We start from the raw sequence: 13,761 nt of genomic DNA, 5'->3' as shown, positions 1-13,761 counted from the left end.
CTAACTTTACACTTTACACTAGAAACCATATTCCCCTTCTTTATTTTCCCCCATACACCTGGCCCAATGCTAGTCCCCAAAGTATGTATGAGGTAAACAATTACTGGATAAGCAAGGCAGCAAAATGACGAACCTACACCATATTAGCGAGTCTCTCAGAGCCAAAGGAACCTTCTTATCTTCATAACAGTGATCTGCCTTGGTTTTCCGAGAGAAGCAAAACCAACCACTTCTTTCTTCAGAGCCACACACATACTTTTAAATAACTTATGCTACCTGGTGGGTACTTTTCCTACACAGGAGTAAAAAACCTGAATCTACATCTCAAAATTTTAACTCCTATATTGGCAAGTTTAAAACGTGAACACTCGTTACAGGCCCAACTACTAGTTCTCTGGGCAGCCTTTTCTGCATCCCTCCTTCCACCTTTCACAGAAAGGAGCTCTGCCTCTCAGGCCATTGCTCCCTGTACTAATTCTGTGACACTTGTCACACCCATGTCTTGCTGCCCATGTCTTCCTTTCCAGTTTGCTAAATGTGAATGGAAGAATGAATGAGCAGAAACATTATCACACAAACATGTAATTTTCCCAGTAGGTGAAATTATTTTGGGTTCCTAATCTAAAACTCAGAGGAAATGCTTTTATGGACTTTCTTTAATGAATACAGGATAACTAGAAGACTTCTAAAATGACTAGGTTTTCCCCAACCCAGAGCTTCTAAGGGTGAATGAATGAATGAATGAATGAAACTTACTTACCTTTCCATAATTTGGGTACTTTTTTGTCATATAAAAAGGGTTGTATACTTCAGGATCATAAAGATTTCCAAATACAATTTCCTTTAGAAAAAAAAAATACACCTAAGAGCAAGTCACTGTATACAATGTGTTTTGCAAGATTCAAAAAAGCCAAACGCTTTATTCTGTTTTTGTAGAAAATCATGGATTCAAAGGGTTAGAAGAAACCTCAGAAGTAATTTAGACTGCAGAGACAGCTCGCCACCTTCTGGGGGTAGTAATCATCAAGTTTAGTCTGAAGTCATCAACTAGCCTTAGTCTGAGAACTTTCTGCTCTGCCAGCCAAGTACTCTTTTGGTCATTCTAACCACCAGTCTGTCCTTAGACTGAGTTGAAATCTGCCTTGGCACTGGAGACACTAATACTCTACCTCAAAACAACACAAAATTTATCTACCCATCACCCACCCATCTGTCTTTTAAATGTTTCGTTTTCATCCCTCTTCCTGTCATTTCTTCCTCTGACTAAATAACCCATATTTCTTCCCACTTTTCCTCCCAGGAGATGTTGTCAAGCTTCCACCCTCTTCTAAAGGTTCTGCAACTGCTGAAGATCCCCTCTACAGTGTGAATCAGGAGTGACAAGATAGCAACACGGTGGACTTTGATGCTTCCCACTCCAAGCACTGCCTCCCTCAATACAGCCTAAGAGCTCAGATGTTTTCTTAGAAGTCCGCTCCCATAGTCAACTCACATTGAATTTACTGTCATTTAAAACCACTCCAGGGGTGCCTGGGTGTCTCAGCTGGTTAAGCATCTGACCTTGGTTCAGGTCATGATCTCACAGTTTGTGACTTTGAGTCCCGCGTTGGGCTCTGTGCTGACAGCTAGGGCCTGGAGCCTGTTTCAGATTCTCTATCTCCCTCCTTCTGCCCTTCCCCTGCTCACACTCTCTCTTTCTCTCTCTCTCTCTCTCTCAAAATAAACATTTAAAAAAAATTTTTTTTTAACCACTCGGACTTCAACACATGCCTTTTCTAAGGCATGGCTTCCCCATCCTGTACTTGTACAATCACATTTCTGAGCACAACTGTAAGCCTGTGCACTTTGGTTTCAAAGACACCTGGATTTGACACTGAGCTCTGCCTCTTAGAGTGCTTAGAAAGAAGTATTTAATGTTCATATCCAGAAATTTTGCTCACCATATCAATACTCTAACTTTCCAGGCAAACTATGCTAGATCTCCAGTAAGTACCTGGGAACTTAGGCAGACCTAAATTCCAAAAGAGGGTTCTGACCTCAAGGTTAAAACAGAAAAATTTCCAAAAGCAGCAGCAAAATTTTATTCTTTTATAAAGCCAAATTGAGGAACAGTATGTAGAAAGCTATGGTCCCTACACCTAATGTTTGACTGACTGAATAGCATGGAATCCCCTTCTCCCTTGCTCTCTTCCTACTTGAAAGATTAGAATGCCTTACGCTCTCTTTCCTGGCCCTGCTTCTAGCTAGGACTTGCAATGTGGCCCATTTATGGCGAAGAGGATCTAAGGGGAAATCTGCCAGGAGCTTCTGGGGACTCTTTGCTTCCAGATCAAAGGATCAGGTATAAGATAAAGGTACCCTGGCACCACTCCTTACCCCTTCTTCCTGTCTTGAGCACAGACCTAACACCTGAAGCTGTAAGTAACCAAATGTGCTTACAAATATAAGAGTGATGAGGAAAAAACAAAAATATTAAGGATAGCAGAAAAGAATTATAGGAAAAAACCTGGGTGATAAATGACATTTCTACACTGCCAAAACCCACAGTGAGACCACCTACCCATCAATTTCTTGTTAAGTGAACAATAAGTGTCCTTATGATTTAAGCTACTGCTATTCTCTTTACATTTACTTAAAAGCATTCCTGATAAATCTAGTTCCAAATCAATACTTTTATTCCTTCCTTCTGAAACTCCAAGTTTAAAAATGTAGTAAGCTGTATTACAATTCAGTGAATTCATCTTAAATACAAAAATAATGTCAGGACTGCTTGCATAATAACCAGTGAAAATGTTGGCCCAACTCTTTAAAGTATACTTTATTAAGAAAACAAAGAACTCTCAGTACCATTTTATTTGTGCGCTTTAAAAGACATTCAAGATTCTCTTGTTTCATTTTCTCCAACCCTCCGTATGAAATTACTTTTTCTGCAATTCTCTGAACAGGCTCTGCAACATTTTCAATCCATTTTTTTATGTAACACCTCTCCTCGTCTTTCCTTAAAAATATCCGGATGCTGAACACACATATCCAGTCTTTAATGAAATGATACAAACAAGGAAAACAAATTATTAAGGTTTCCATTTATTGTCATTTGAATAAGGGGGAGGCGCCTGGGTGGCGCAGTCGGTTAAGCGTCCGACTTCAGCCAGGTCACGATCTCGCAGTCCGTGAGTTCGAGCCCCGCGTCGGGCTCTGGGCTGATGGCTCAGAGCCTGGAGCCTGTTTCCGATTCTGTGTCTCCCTCTCTCTCTGCCCCTCCCCCGTTCATGCTCTGTCTCTCTCTGTCCCAAAAATAATAAATAAACGTTAAAAAAAAAAAATGAATAAGGGGGAGAAACACTTGTTCCCACTTTTAAACTCTCAACACATTTGGGTTGCAAGGTCCTAGCATAAGATAATCAAAGAACATAATAAAGCTCTCAGGGGAACCTGAGAGCATAGAGCAGGAAGAACCCATGAAAGGTTCTAAAGCAGAAGTGTGCCTGGAGATTAAACCACATTCAAACCACTTCTAACTCATGAAACTCCTTTTTTTTTTTTTTTTTAAGGATTTCAAAGCATTCCTGTCACCCACTGCATGTCTCTAGCCTTCATCATCAAAGTCTGTGACAAAACTGGTAGAGTAGAAAGAGCGCTAGACTTACACCAGCACCTCTGTCTGAATCTATAGGAGGGTAATCCCACCTACCTTTTTTTTTAATGTTTATTATTGAGAGAGAGACAGAGCACGAGCAGGGGGAGGGGCAGGGAGAGAGGGAGACACAGGATCAAAAGCAGGCTCCAGCCTCTGCACTGTCAGCACAGAGCCTGACACAAGGCTCGAACTCACCATGAGATTATGGCCTAAGCCCAAGTCGGCGCTCAACCAACTGAGCCACCCAGGTGTCCCCCGCTCTTTTTTAAGTTTATTTTTTTGAGAGAGACAGAGATAGAGCAAGTCGGGGGCGGGGGGGGGGGGGGGGCAGAGAGAGAAGAGACAGAGAATCCCAAGCAGGCTCCACACTGCCAGGCTCAAATATGACCGGATCATGACCTGAGTCGAAACCAAGAGTCACATGCTTAACCCACTGAGCCACTCAGGTGCCCCCCACCTACCTCTTTTTGATGCTTGGCTGAAAATATACATGAACTTCCTTTGTAAATTAGAACACAAACATTAAAGTACCACTGTAACACCAAATTTCAATCTCATTAAAATGAAAACTCCTTTAACTTTATTAATTTCATAGTAACTCTGAGTACAATTGGACATTACCCTTAAATACTATTTCTGGTGGTTTTATATATCCCCTTTTCGATGTGGGAACATATGAGAAAGAGGTAAGTTTTAGTCAGAAAGAATTTCTATTCAGTACCAGAACAAAGAGGGGGAGCTCTTAGAACGATCTCTCAGATCCTTTACGGGCAGATCTAGGAATCCAGACCTCTCAGTGACCCTGCAAGGAGGTGGCACAATTTCAGATCTATGTTGTATAAACAGATCAACCAGAGGAGGTTCATTCTCTCAGCAAAATGAATCTCTGTGACACAGTGACATCCTCTTAGCCGTGTTGCTCTGCACCACTCTTGCTTACCTGGAACATACTTAGAATCCAGGCTGTAGCCAACTCTTACCTTGGCAATGTAATTTTCTCTAAATAATATTGCATGTACAGCTTCATCAATGTCTTCTCTAGCTAACACCTAAAATTACAGAACTGAATGTCAGGATGTAAATCCTAAAGAAATAAAACAGAATGACAAAATTCATTGTATTTTACCAATACTTTTACTGTAAATCTACTGCTTATACCTCAAAGAATATTTTGTAACATTTTTATTAAGGAAAATTTTAATTTAAATTTTAGTTAATTTGCATTCAGTGTAATATTGGTTTCATGAGTAGAATTCAGGGATTCATCTCTTACATACAATACCCAGTGCTCATCACAAGTGCACTCCTTAGTACGCATTACCCATCTAGCCCGTCTCCCACCCACCTCCCTCCATCAGCCCAATTTGTTCTCTATCACTCAAAGTCTCTTGTGGTTGTTTCCCTCTCTTCTCTCCCCCTCCCCATATGTTCATCTGTTTTGGTTTCTTAAATTCCACATATGAGTGCGATCATATGGCATTTGTCTTTCTCTGATTGAGTTATTCTGCTTAGCATAATACACTCTAGCTCCATCCATGTCATTGCAAATGGCAAGATTTCGTTCTTTTTGATAGCTGAGTAATATTCCAGTGTGTATATATACCACATCTTCTTTATCCATTCATCAGTCAATGGGCATTTGGACTCTCTCCATAGTTTGGCTATAGTTGACCAATGTTGCTATAAACATCGGGGTGCATGTATCCTTCAAATCTGTATTTTTGTATCCTTTCAGTAAATACCTAATAGTGCAATTGCTGGATGGTGGGTGATGTTCTATTTTTAGTTTCTTGAGCAATCTCCGCACTGCTCTCCAGAGTGGCTGAACCAGTTTGCATTCCCGCCATCAGTGCCAGAGGGTTCCCCTTTGTCTGCATCCTCGCCAACAGCTGTTGTTTCTTGTGTTATTAAGAGAAATTTTCAAACACGATTTTCTGTGAACCCAAGCTCAATATTTATCACCTTAGGGCTTTTCATCTGGATCACTATGAACTGATCGTCCAACTTTTATGCTTATAAGACTAAGAAGGAACAAATGGAAAGACAATAAAAATCCAGTATCTGGAAGAGATATGCTATTACCTAGAACTAGTGTAAAATAATACAGGTTCTTAAAACTATGTTTTTCAATCTCTGGCTCTTCTTTCAGTTCTTTCAAGTGAATGCATCAAAACAAACTAGACCCCAAACTCAGATAACAAATTTGTGAATAAAAGAAATCTCAAAAAGGAGAGTTGCATTGTTACCCATATATTTAACAGCAACACATGAAATCTAAAATAATATTCAGACAGCTCTTCAGGTCTTCAAAATAAAACTATCTTGTTGATGTAAGCAGAATTTTGCTTTGACTCCTTCTTAGACTCATTTTAAGATGGCAATTGAAAAACCATGTAAAACATTTAAGTGTTTTCCCCTGATACTATAGACTTAGAACAAATCAATCTATTTATTTGGAGAAGTAGAAACATCTACTTTGACAAACATCGTGGAAAATCACATTTTTTTTTACCCATTCTATTCTCAGCATATATTATAATATTGATCATGAGTCTGATTTTCAAACTACTTTTTGTTTGTTTAAGGAAATAAACATTTTTGACTTCCATAGCTCCGAGCTTTGTGATTTTGCCAGAAAACATAAGGAAGATGTTAATGACTTTTGGCAGCACTTTTGAAACCCACAGCTTTTCATGCCCACGCACGCGCACAGACACAAATGTTTAAAGGTCTCACCACTTTTACTGCTACCACTGCAAAAGGAGCAAAATAAAGGACTACTCCAAGAGCTTCTCTTTACAGTGAGGCAAATTATAGGATCATGTAAAATAATGACACTTCCTTTATGAGGAAATCATTGCTTTACCAGACCCTTAAGTAGCAGAATCAACTGGCGAGCCCAGACCTGGCTTCTCCGCCGGCAGAGCTCTGGGACTGCAGCCTGTACCCACCCACCGTACCGCCCTGTGGGTGTCCTGAACCTCTAGTGAGCGACAGCAGGGGCACTCGAACCACTCTTGATCAAATTTGGTCCCGGATCATTCCCATTCAGTGAATTCTTAACAGTGCCTTGCTTCTGCCAGGCATTGTTCCAGTTCTAGGGAATCCAACCGTGACTAAGACAAAATACTTCTCAAGAGATTTATGTCCCATCGCCAAAATAACGTCCCCAAATGCCACGTTACTTTACCTCCATTAAAGCAACTGACTCGAGCTCTGGCCATTCTTTTAATTTTTCTGGCCTGAAATGTTCACCACAGGTAGATACTTTCTTGGAAGCCATAGATAATAGGATCCCTGAGGGGAGAGAGTAAATTGAGGAGACTTGGTAAGGCAGAAAGCAGTTTGAATCCTGGCTCTGCCACGTGGTAAAGTCCCTAAGTAAAACAAACAAAAACAAAATCCTGGCACCCCCCCCCCAAGACTCAGTTTCAAAAGGGGTAATTACGCTTCCCCCACATATTGCTGTGGGGTCACCCACCCAGCCTGGGGCTCCACGGTGGACGGCGTGGGCTCCCCAAAATGCAGGACAGCGACTCCAGAACCCCCAAGCCCCTCCCCAGCCAGCTAACCCACCACCAGACGGAGTATTGCAAGACGGAAAAGGGGGCGTCCTTTTAAAAACAAAGCACTGGGGGGAAAAAAAAGAAAAAATAATAAATAAATAAATAAATAAATAAATAAATAAATAAATAAATAAAAACAAAGCACTGGGTGGAAACTCGAAGCTCCACTTCCCTCAGCAGGCCCTACCCTTTTCTTGTTCCCGCAGGGGACGCCAAGGATGAGGGCAGGTCAGGGAGGAGGAGGGTCCCCAGGAGATGCCATGTCCACACACCTGGGGCCTTCAACTGCCCAACCAACACTACCCTACGTTTTGACTGGTTTCAAATGAATAGACGTCTTCTAAATTGATACTACAAAGAACATACAGTTTATCTGCATGATCTAGGGCTACAATTAGGAGAGGAATGATTTTTAGTGTTCCTTTTGCCTAAGGAAAACAAAATTCTTCTCTCCTGTGTTCTAGGTCTTACTGTGTCTTCCCAAGACCAGGGGTCAGCCTCAACATGAGCCAGAGGGTGCTATGCAGAATCAGAATCAGCAAGTGTGTAATCATACTCAAAATAAATTTTTTTTATATTCTAAAAACTGTTAGAAAAACCTGGGGAGAATATGTGGCAACAGATTTTAAGGGTGCCTGACCAAAGGGGACACACCTACCTTGATTTAGGGAAAGATCAAGTGAATTGACAGGCATTCAGTAAAGTAGCTATCATTTTTTTTTTTTAACGATTTATTTCGTGAGAGAGAACACCAGTAGGGGAGGGGTGAGTGGGGGAGAGAGAGAGACAGAGAGAAAAAGAATCCCAAGCAGGTTCCACGCCATCAGCACACAGTCCCACATGGGGCTCGAACCCACTAACCATGAGATCATGACCTGAGCAGAAATCAGGAGTCGGAGGCTTAGCCAACTGAGCCACCCAGGTGCCCCAGCTGTCATTATTTTTATTGGATCTTTCAGGCAATATTTAACTTCTGGGGAACATACATTTGTAATAATTATCAATACAAGGTATTGTGATTTCTTAATTATCATACAGACACTGAATTTAAGTGGAGTTTATTGCAGGTGCTTGAGTGCCTTCCTTGGTCCTCAACATGAATGAATCCTGCTGGCAAATGGCTTCTCTGACGCAGCCTTCTTTTGTGTCTTCTTACCAATCAAGGATCAAGGTGTGTGCTCCTTTGTTGCTAAAACCTTTGGAAGGTGACAGAAAAGAAGAGATACGTGTGATATAGGAATGAGAGGCCAACAAGAGCAGAAAGAGTTCCTCGGCTCAGCTGAACCCTCTGAAGCCTAGTGCGGCCAGAGCCAAGTGATTCATCTCGCAGGCCAGGGCCCCATCCAAACCTGCCTCAGCCTCTCCTCACTCTATCTGGATTCAGAAACTTGCAGAGATTCCAGGACACAGCCAACCCTATTATAGGTGGGGTAGATTGCTGACGTGTGCTAGGAGTTGAGGGACCTCCCCCGTGGTCCTGCTTTTATTTTATTTTATTTATTTTTTTTTTTCAACGTTTTTATTTATTTATGGGACAGACAGAGACAGAGCATGAACGGGGGAGGGGCAGAGAGAGAGGGAGACACAGAATCGGAAACAGGCTCCAGGCTCTGAGCCATCAGCCCAGAGCCTGACGCGGGGCTCGAACTCACTGACCGCGAGACCGTGACCTGGCTGAAGTCGGACGCTCAACCGACTGCGCCACCCAGGCGCCCCAGTGGTCCTGCTTTTATATGTCAGGATATCTGGGGTACTAAGTTATACTGGGATTATTATGATTTAGAAAATACTACCTTCCTTTCTTCCCTTTTTTCAAACCTCTGAACCTTGATCCTCCACTTTCACTATCAGCTGACAGATGACCTTCTCACTTCACTGAGAAAATGAGGTAAACAGAAGTGGATGATGTTCTTTCACAAAATTCACCACGCTATATCCATGTACTCTGCCTTCCTTCCTCTTAAAATGGATGGCTTGTCCTGCCCTCCATTTGAGTCCTGGATCCCACCTCTCTACAGGTAAAGGGTGTAGGGAGGATAGGCGAATGGATGAGGGGGACTATTTTAGGTAGAGAAGTCAGAGAAGTCTTCTCTGAGAAGGTATTTGTGCAGAGGTCTGAGTGAACTGAGGGAGACATGGAGAGATCTAGGGAAAGAGTGTTCCAGGTGGAAGGACTAGCAGAAGCAAAAACCTGAGATGGGAATGAAGTTGGTATATTAAGAAAACAAAAACAAAGTTGGTGAGGCTGGAGCATAATGACTGTGGAGAGAAGGCAGGTGCCTAATGGTACAGGGACTTAGAGACCATGCTAATTAGAATAGAATTAGAATAAAATCCAAAGCGTGAAGGGAAAGTCATTCAAAGGTTTACAGTAGGGAAGAAATCTGATCTAACATTTTTTAAATGAATATAGCTTCTTCATGGAGAACTGGTTATACAGGGGCAACAGCAGAAGCAGGAAAATCAGTTAGGAGGCCAGTGCACTAAGCCAGTTAAGATCACAATGGCTTGAGCTGGTGGTAGTAGCGAGGAACTGAAAAGTGAATAAACTGACAGAACTCAGTACCTGTTAGACGTGGGAAGTGAGTAAAGCAAGAAATCAAAGACAACACTTGGATTTTTGTCCTGAGGCATCCTGGTTGGATTATAATCAAGGGGAAATCTGGAGGCAAAGCGAGTTTGGCAGCAAGAGGGAAGCAAATACAAAAGTAAAGAATAATCCTTCTGGGGGCTGGTTAAATTCAAGATACTCATAACCACTACAATATATAAGGAGGGTTCATAAGGTATCAGTATAAAGCAACTTACTTTTTTTTCTCACTGTCTATTTAAGCCTGTTCTGTTGATGTAGTTCTCCTGCCCTGCTTCACCTGTTTTATTTTCCCCATTGCACTTATTACCAGCTCACATATTACACACTCATTGGTTTATTGTCTGGCTCCCCCATCAAATGTAAGTTCCTAAAGATCAGAGATTTATCTCTTGTTTACCGCTATGCCCCTCAAAGATTGCCCGGCTCAGAGTAGGTGCCTGTTATATTTTGAGGAAGCAAGCAAGCAAGCACAGGGGAGGATACTAAAACATGACAGTAAAAGGAGTTAAACTACAAAATAAAGTTTTACTAAAACTTCTATGAGTGAGTAAAAATAAAAGTAGCTCCCTTATCTTCTGGGGGTGGGAGTAAGGAACTGGAGAGACAGAGAAGAAGATGGAAAGACTGTATATTCAGACTAACACACCATTCCCATATTGATTTCTAACCAGGAGATGAGGAGGGTGGGCTGTGACTTCTCCTCCAAATCCACTCCTAAAACAGGCTCTACTCCAGAGCCTTGTACATAGGGTAGAGAAGAAAACTGAAGGAGAAAAGTGGCAAGTAGACCTAGACCTAGAAGCAGTAGACTACGCTAGACCAGTCACATGGTCACCAAGTTTAATTGTAGTCACCTTAGGATGAGAAATCTGTGTTCTGTGAACACCTACATTTGTATACATTTTACATTTGGGGGCTTTTACTTTACTCCTTAAATTTTACCACATTGAATTTAGTACATGGTTCTTTTGATAATTTTCTGCCTGTTTTGGTTGACTTAAGGGAAACAAAATTTAGGGCCTGGCTTGGGTGTGATAAGTGGTAAATAGTAGAGATACTAGAGATGGTGGGGAGACAAAATTCACAAGGGCAAAAATTCACAAGAAAGTAGGAAAATCTGATAGCCCACCCACCAGAGGGCATATCCATTGTGAAACTCTCAGGGAAATTCTCTCCATTCCCTCTGAATGCTTCTCAGTTTCTTCTACTCTCTCCCTTGCCTTGTTTGGGAGTAAAGGGGTACAGTCCCCTGCCTCCTCTCCTCCTGAAGGCCTGTCATACAGAGAAGCTCCCAGCTACTCAGACTTTGGCATCAGCAATTGCTACCTTGTGAATGGCAAAACAGGACCATCCCAGCACTCACCGCATCCTGGTCCTCATCCCTTTCTACTTCTTGGCTGAGGGCCATGGAAGAAAAGTGCCCTTCAGAGTTGACCTCTTTGGGACTTGGTTTCTTTTCTCTCATGAAAACATAGAGGCTCTTTTTCCAGAAAGGATGATCCTTTGTTTCTGCAGGAAGGAACCAGAAAGAATTCTCTTAAATAGCAACTCAATTGAAGCGTTTAATATTTTAATTTGAAGTTGATGAGTTCTAACGTTTATTTATTTCTGATAGAACACAAAGGGGGGGAGGAGAAGAGAGAGAGGGAGACACAGAATCTAAAGCAGGCTCCAGGCTCTGAGTGGTCAGCACAGGGCCTGATGCTGGGCTCGAACCCACAGACCATGAGATCATTACCTGAGCTGAAGTCAGTCGCCTAACCGACTGAGCCACCCAGGCGCCCCTGAAGTTGGTAAGTTCTATTTGAATCTACACATTTTTATGAAAAAGAAACCCAAATAAATAGCATTACCTTACTCTAATAATAGTTTCATTTGAAATCTCTTTGCTGCTTAATCAAACAGCTGAGTGAGGCTCTTTCAGGGTCAATGACCCCCTCAAAGAGCTGTCCACTGTGTCTTCCCAAGGAAGGTCTAACTTGCCAAAAACAAATATGCCTCCCCCCATTCCCCGATGCCATAATTGGGATATTTCCCTAATTCACAGACCAGAATCTAATCTTCCACCTCCTTTTTCCAAGGGGAACTCATAGACTTAAGTAGTCTAAAATATCGGCCCCCAGGTACTCCAACTTGCAATATTCTCCTTCAGATCTGGATCCCACTCTGCTAGAAGAGATATTTGAGGACAAAACCCCTCCTTTTACATTATATATAGAAATTAAATAGGATTTAAATGTTTACTATCCTAAAACCTGACCCAAACAGGTATGTGTGAGACTGTGGCAGTTAGGGATTATACAGAAACTTACTCTATTGAAACCGAGTATACAAGAGTGTTTCTGACACATTCCATTTTAAGGCCTTTAGCTACCAAGTGAATAAGGCTTAGCGTCAATACTTTCTATTATTCCTTAATTTCAGCTCCCATTCAAAAGGCAGCCAATAATTAAACCACACCTCTAGAACGATGGCCAGCTCCAGCTCTAAAGTCATAGGTTTCTACAGTTAGTCCTTCTCTCTGCTGCCCATGCCAGCATCAAACATCTCTAAAAGCCCTGTGCCTTCTGCCATACTGCATTTATTTATCAAATTCTGAGCCTATTCAGAAAAAGGAAAGAATACTGCAGCTTACTTTGGGGCTCTTTAGGGACAGAGAATTGTACACCAACATCCTAAAGAACATTACACAAGCTCATTTTTCTTCTGCTTTGCTAGGGCTGTTTTGTTTTGTTTGAGAGAGAGAGAGAGAGAGAGAGAGAGAGAGAGAGAGAGAGAGACCATGTGCAAGCACACTTGTGTAAGCGGGGGAAGGGCAGAGAGAGAAGAAGAAAATCTTACACAGGCTCCACGCTCAATGTGGAGCCTGGCACAGGGCTCAATCCCACAACCCTGGGATCATGACCTGAGCCAAAATCAAGAGTCAGACACAACCAACTAGGCTACCCAGGCACTCCAGGTTCTTGTTTTATTATCATCAACAGTGTTACTGAGGTGTAACTTACACATCATAAAATTCATTCATTTTAAGTGATTTTTAGTATATTTACAGAGTTGTGCAACCATCACCATAATCTAATTTTGGAACATTTCTATCAGTCTAAAAACCTCATGCTCATTTACAGTCACTCTCCATTTCCCAACCCTAGCCCTAGCTCAACAACAATCTACTTCCTGTCTCTATAGATCTGCCTTTCTGAACATTTCATATAAATACAAGCATACAATATGTGCTCTTCTGTGATTGTCCTCTTTCACTGAGTATAATAGTTTTGAAGTTCATCCATTTAGTAACATGTATCAGCACTTCTTTCCTTTTAACCACCAAATTCTCCATGTATAGATATACCACATTTTGCTTATCCATCTACCAGCTGATGAATATTCGGGTTATTTCCACTTCTTGGCTATTGTGAATTCATGTATAAGTCTTTATGGACATATGTTTTCATTTCTCCTGGGTAGGAGCTGAATTGCTTAATGTTTCACATTTTGAGAAACTGCCAAACTATTTTCCAAAGTGACTGGACCATTTCACATTCTCTGCAGCAACATCTGAGGGTTCTCATTAGTTTTAATCAGATAGTTAAACACATTATGTAACTATATAGAGAGATCTCTTACTTTAATTCCACAACTAGTTAATTGAGATGATTCCCTCAGTCACACACACAAGAGTAAGGACCACCACTCTGCTTATAACATCTCTTCACTCCGACTATACTACTATCCAACAAAAGTAGTCCAAAATTCCATTTTTACGGCTCCAACTCCAATGAAATATCTCCTAACTTTTAATTTTAACAATTTATTTTCTGTCTGTGCTTGTTATTTCTGAATGTATCAGCAGTTTGTGGGGGGAGAGAGAGAGAGAGCATGTGCACGTGCAAGTGGGGTAGGGGCAGAGAGAGAGAGGGGAGAGAGAATCTGAAGCAGACGCCATGCTGTCAACACAGAGCCCGATG

General features: G+C 41.6%; 1 protein-coding gene across 1 annotated transcript in view; it reads right to left on the bottom strand.

Annotated features, from left to right (window-relative positions):
- LOC112864085 (protein FAM228B) overlaps positions 1-13,761 on the bottom strand; it is a 46,320-nt gene that overhangs the window by 13,591 nt on the left and 18,968 nt on the right. The window contains 1 exon segment of the mRNA XM_086700128.1: positions 761-841. Coding sequence (XP_086556254.1) covers positions 761-841 — 81 coding nt within the window.

Source organism: Puma concolor, chromosome A3, assembly GCF_028749965.1.
Source record: "Puma concolor isolate L17-30 chromosome A3, mPumCon1.1.hap2, whole genome shotgun sequence".
Taxonomy (NCBI): domain Eukaryota; kingdom Metazoa; phylum Chordata; class Mammalia; order Carnivora; family Felidae; genus Puma; species Puma concolor.
The sequence above is the reverse complement of the archived record's forward strand: the minus strand, read 5'-3'. Positions and strand labels throughout refer to the sequence as shown.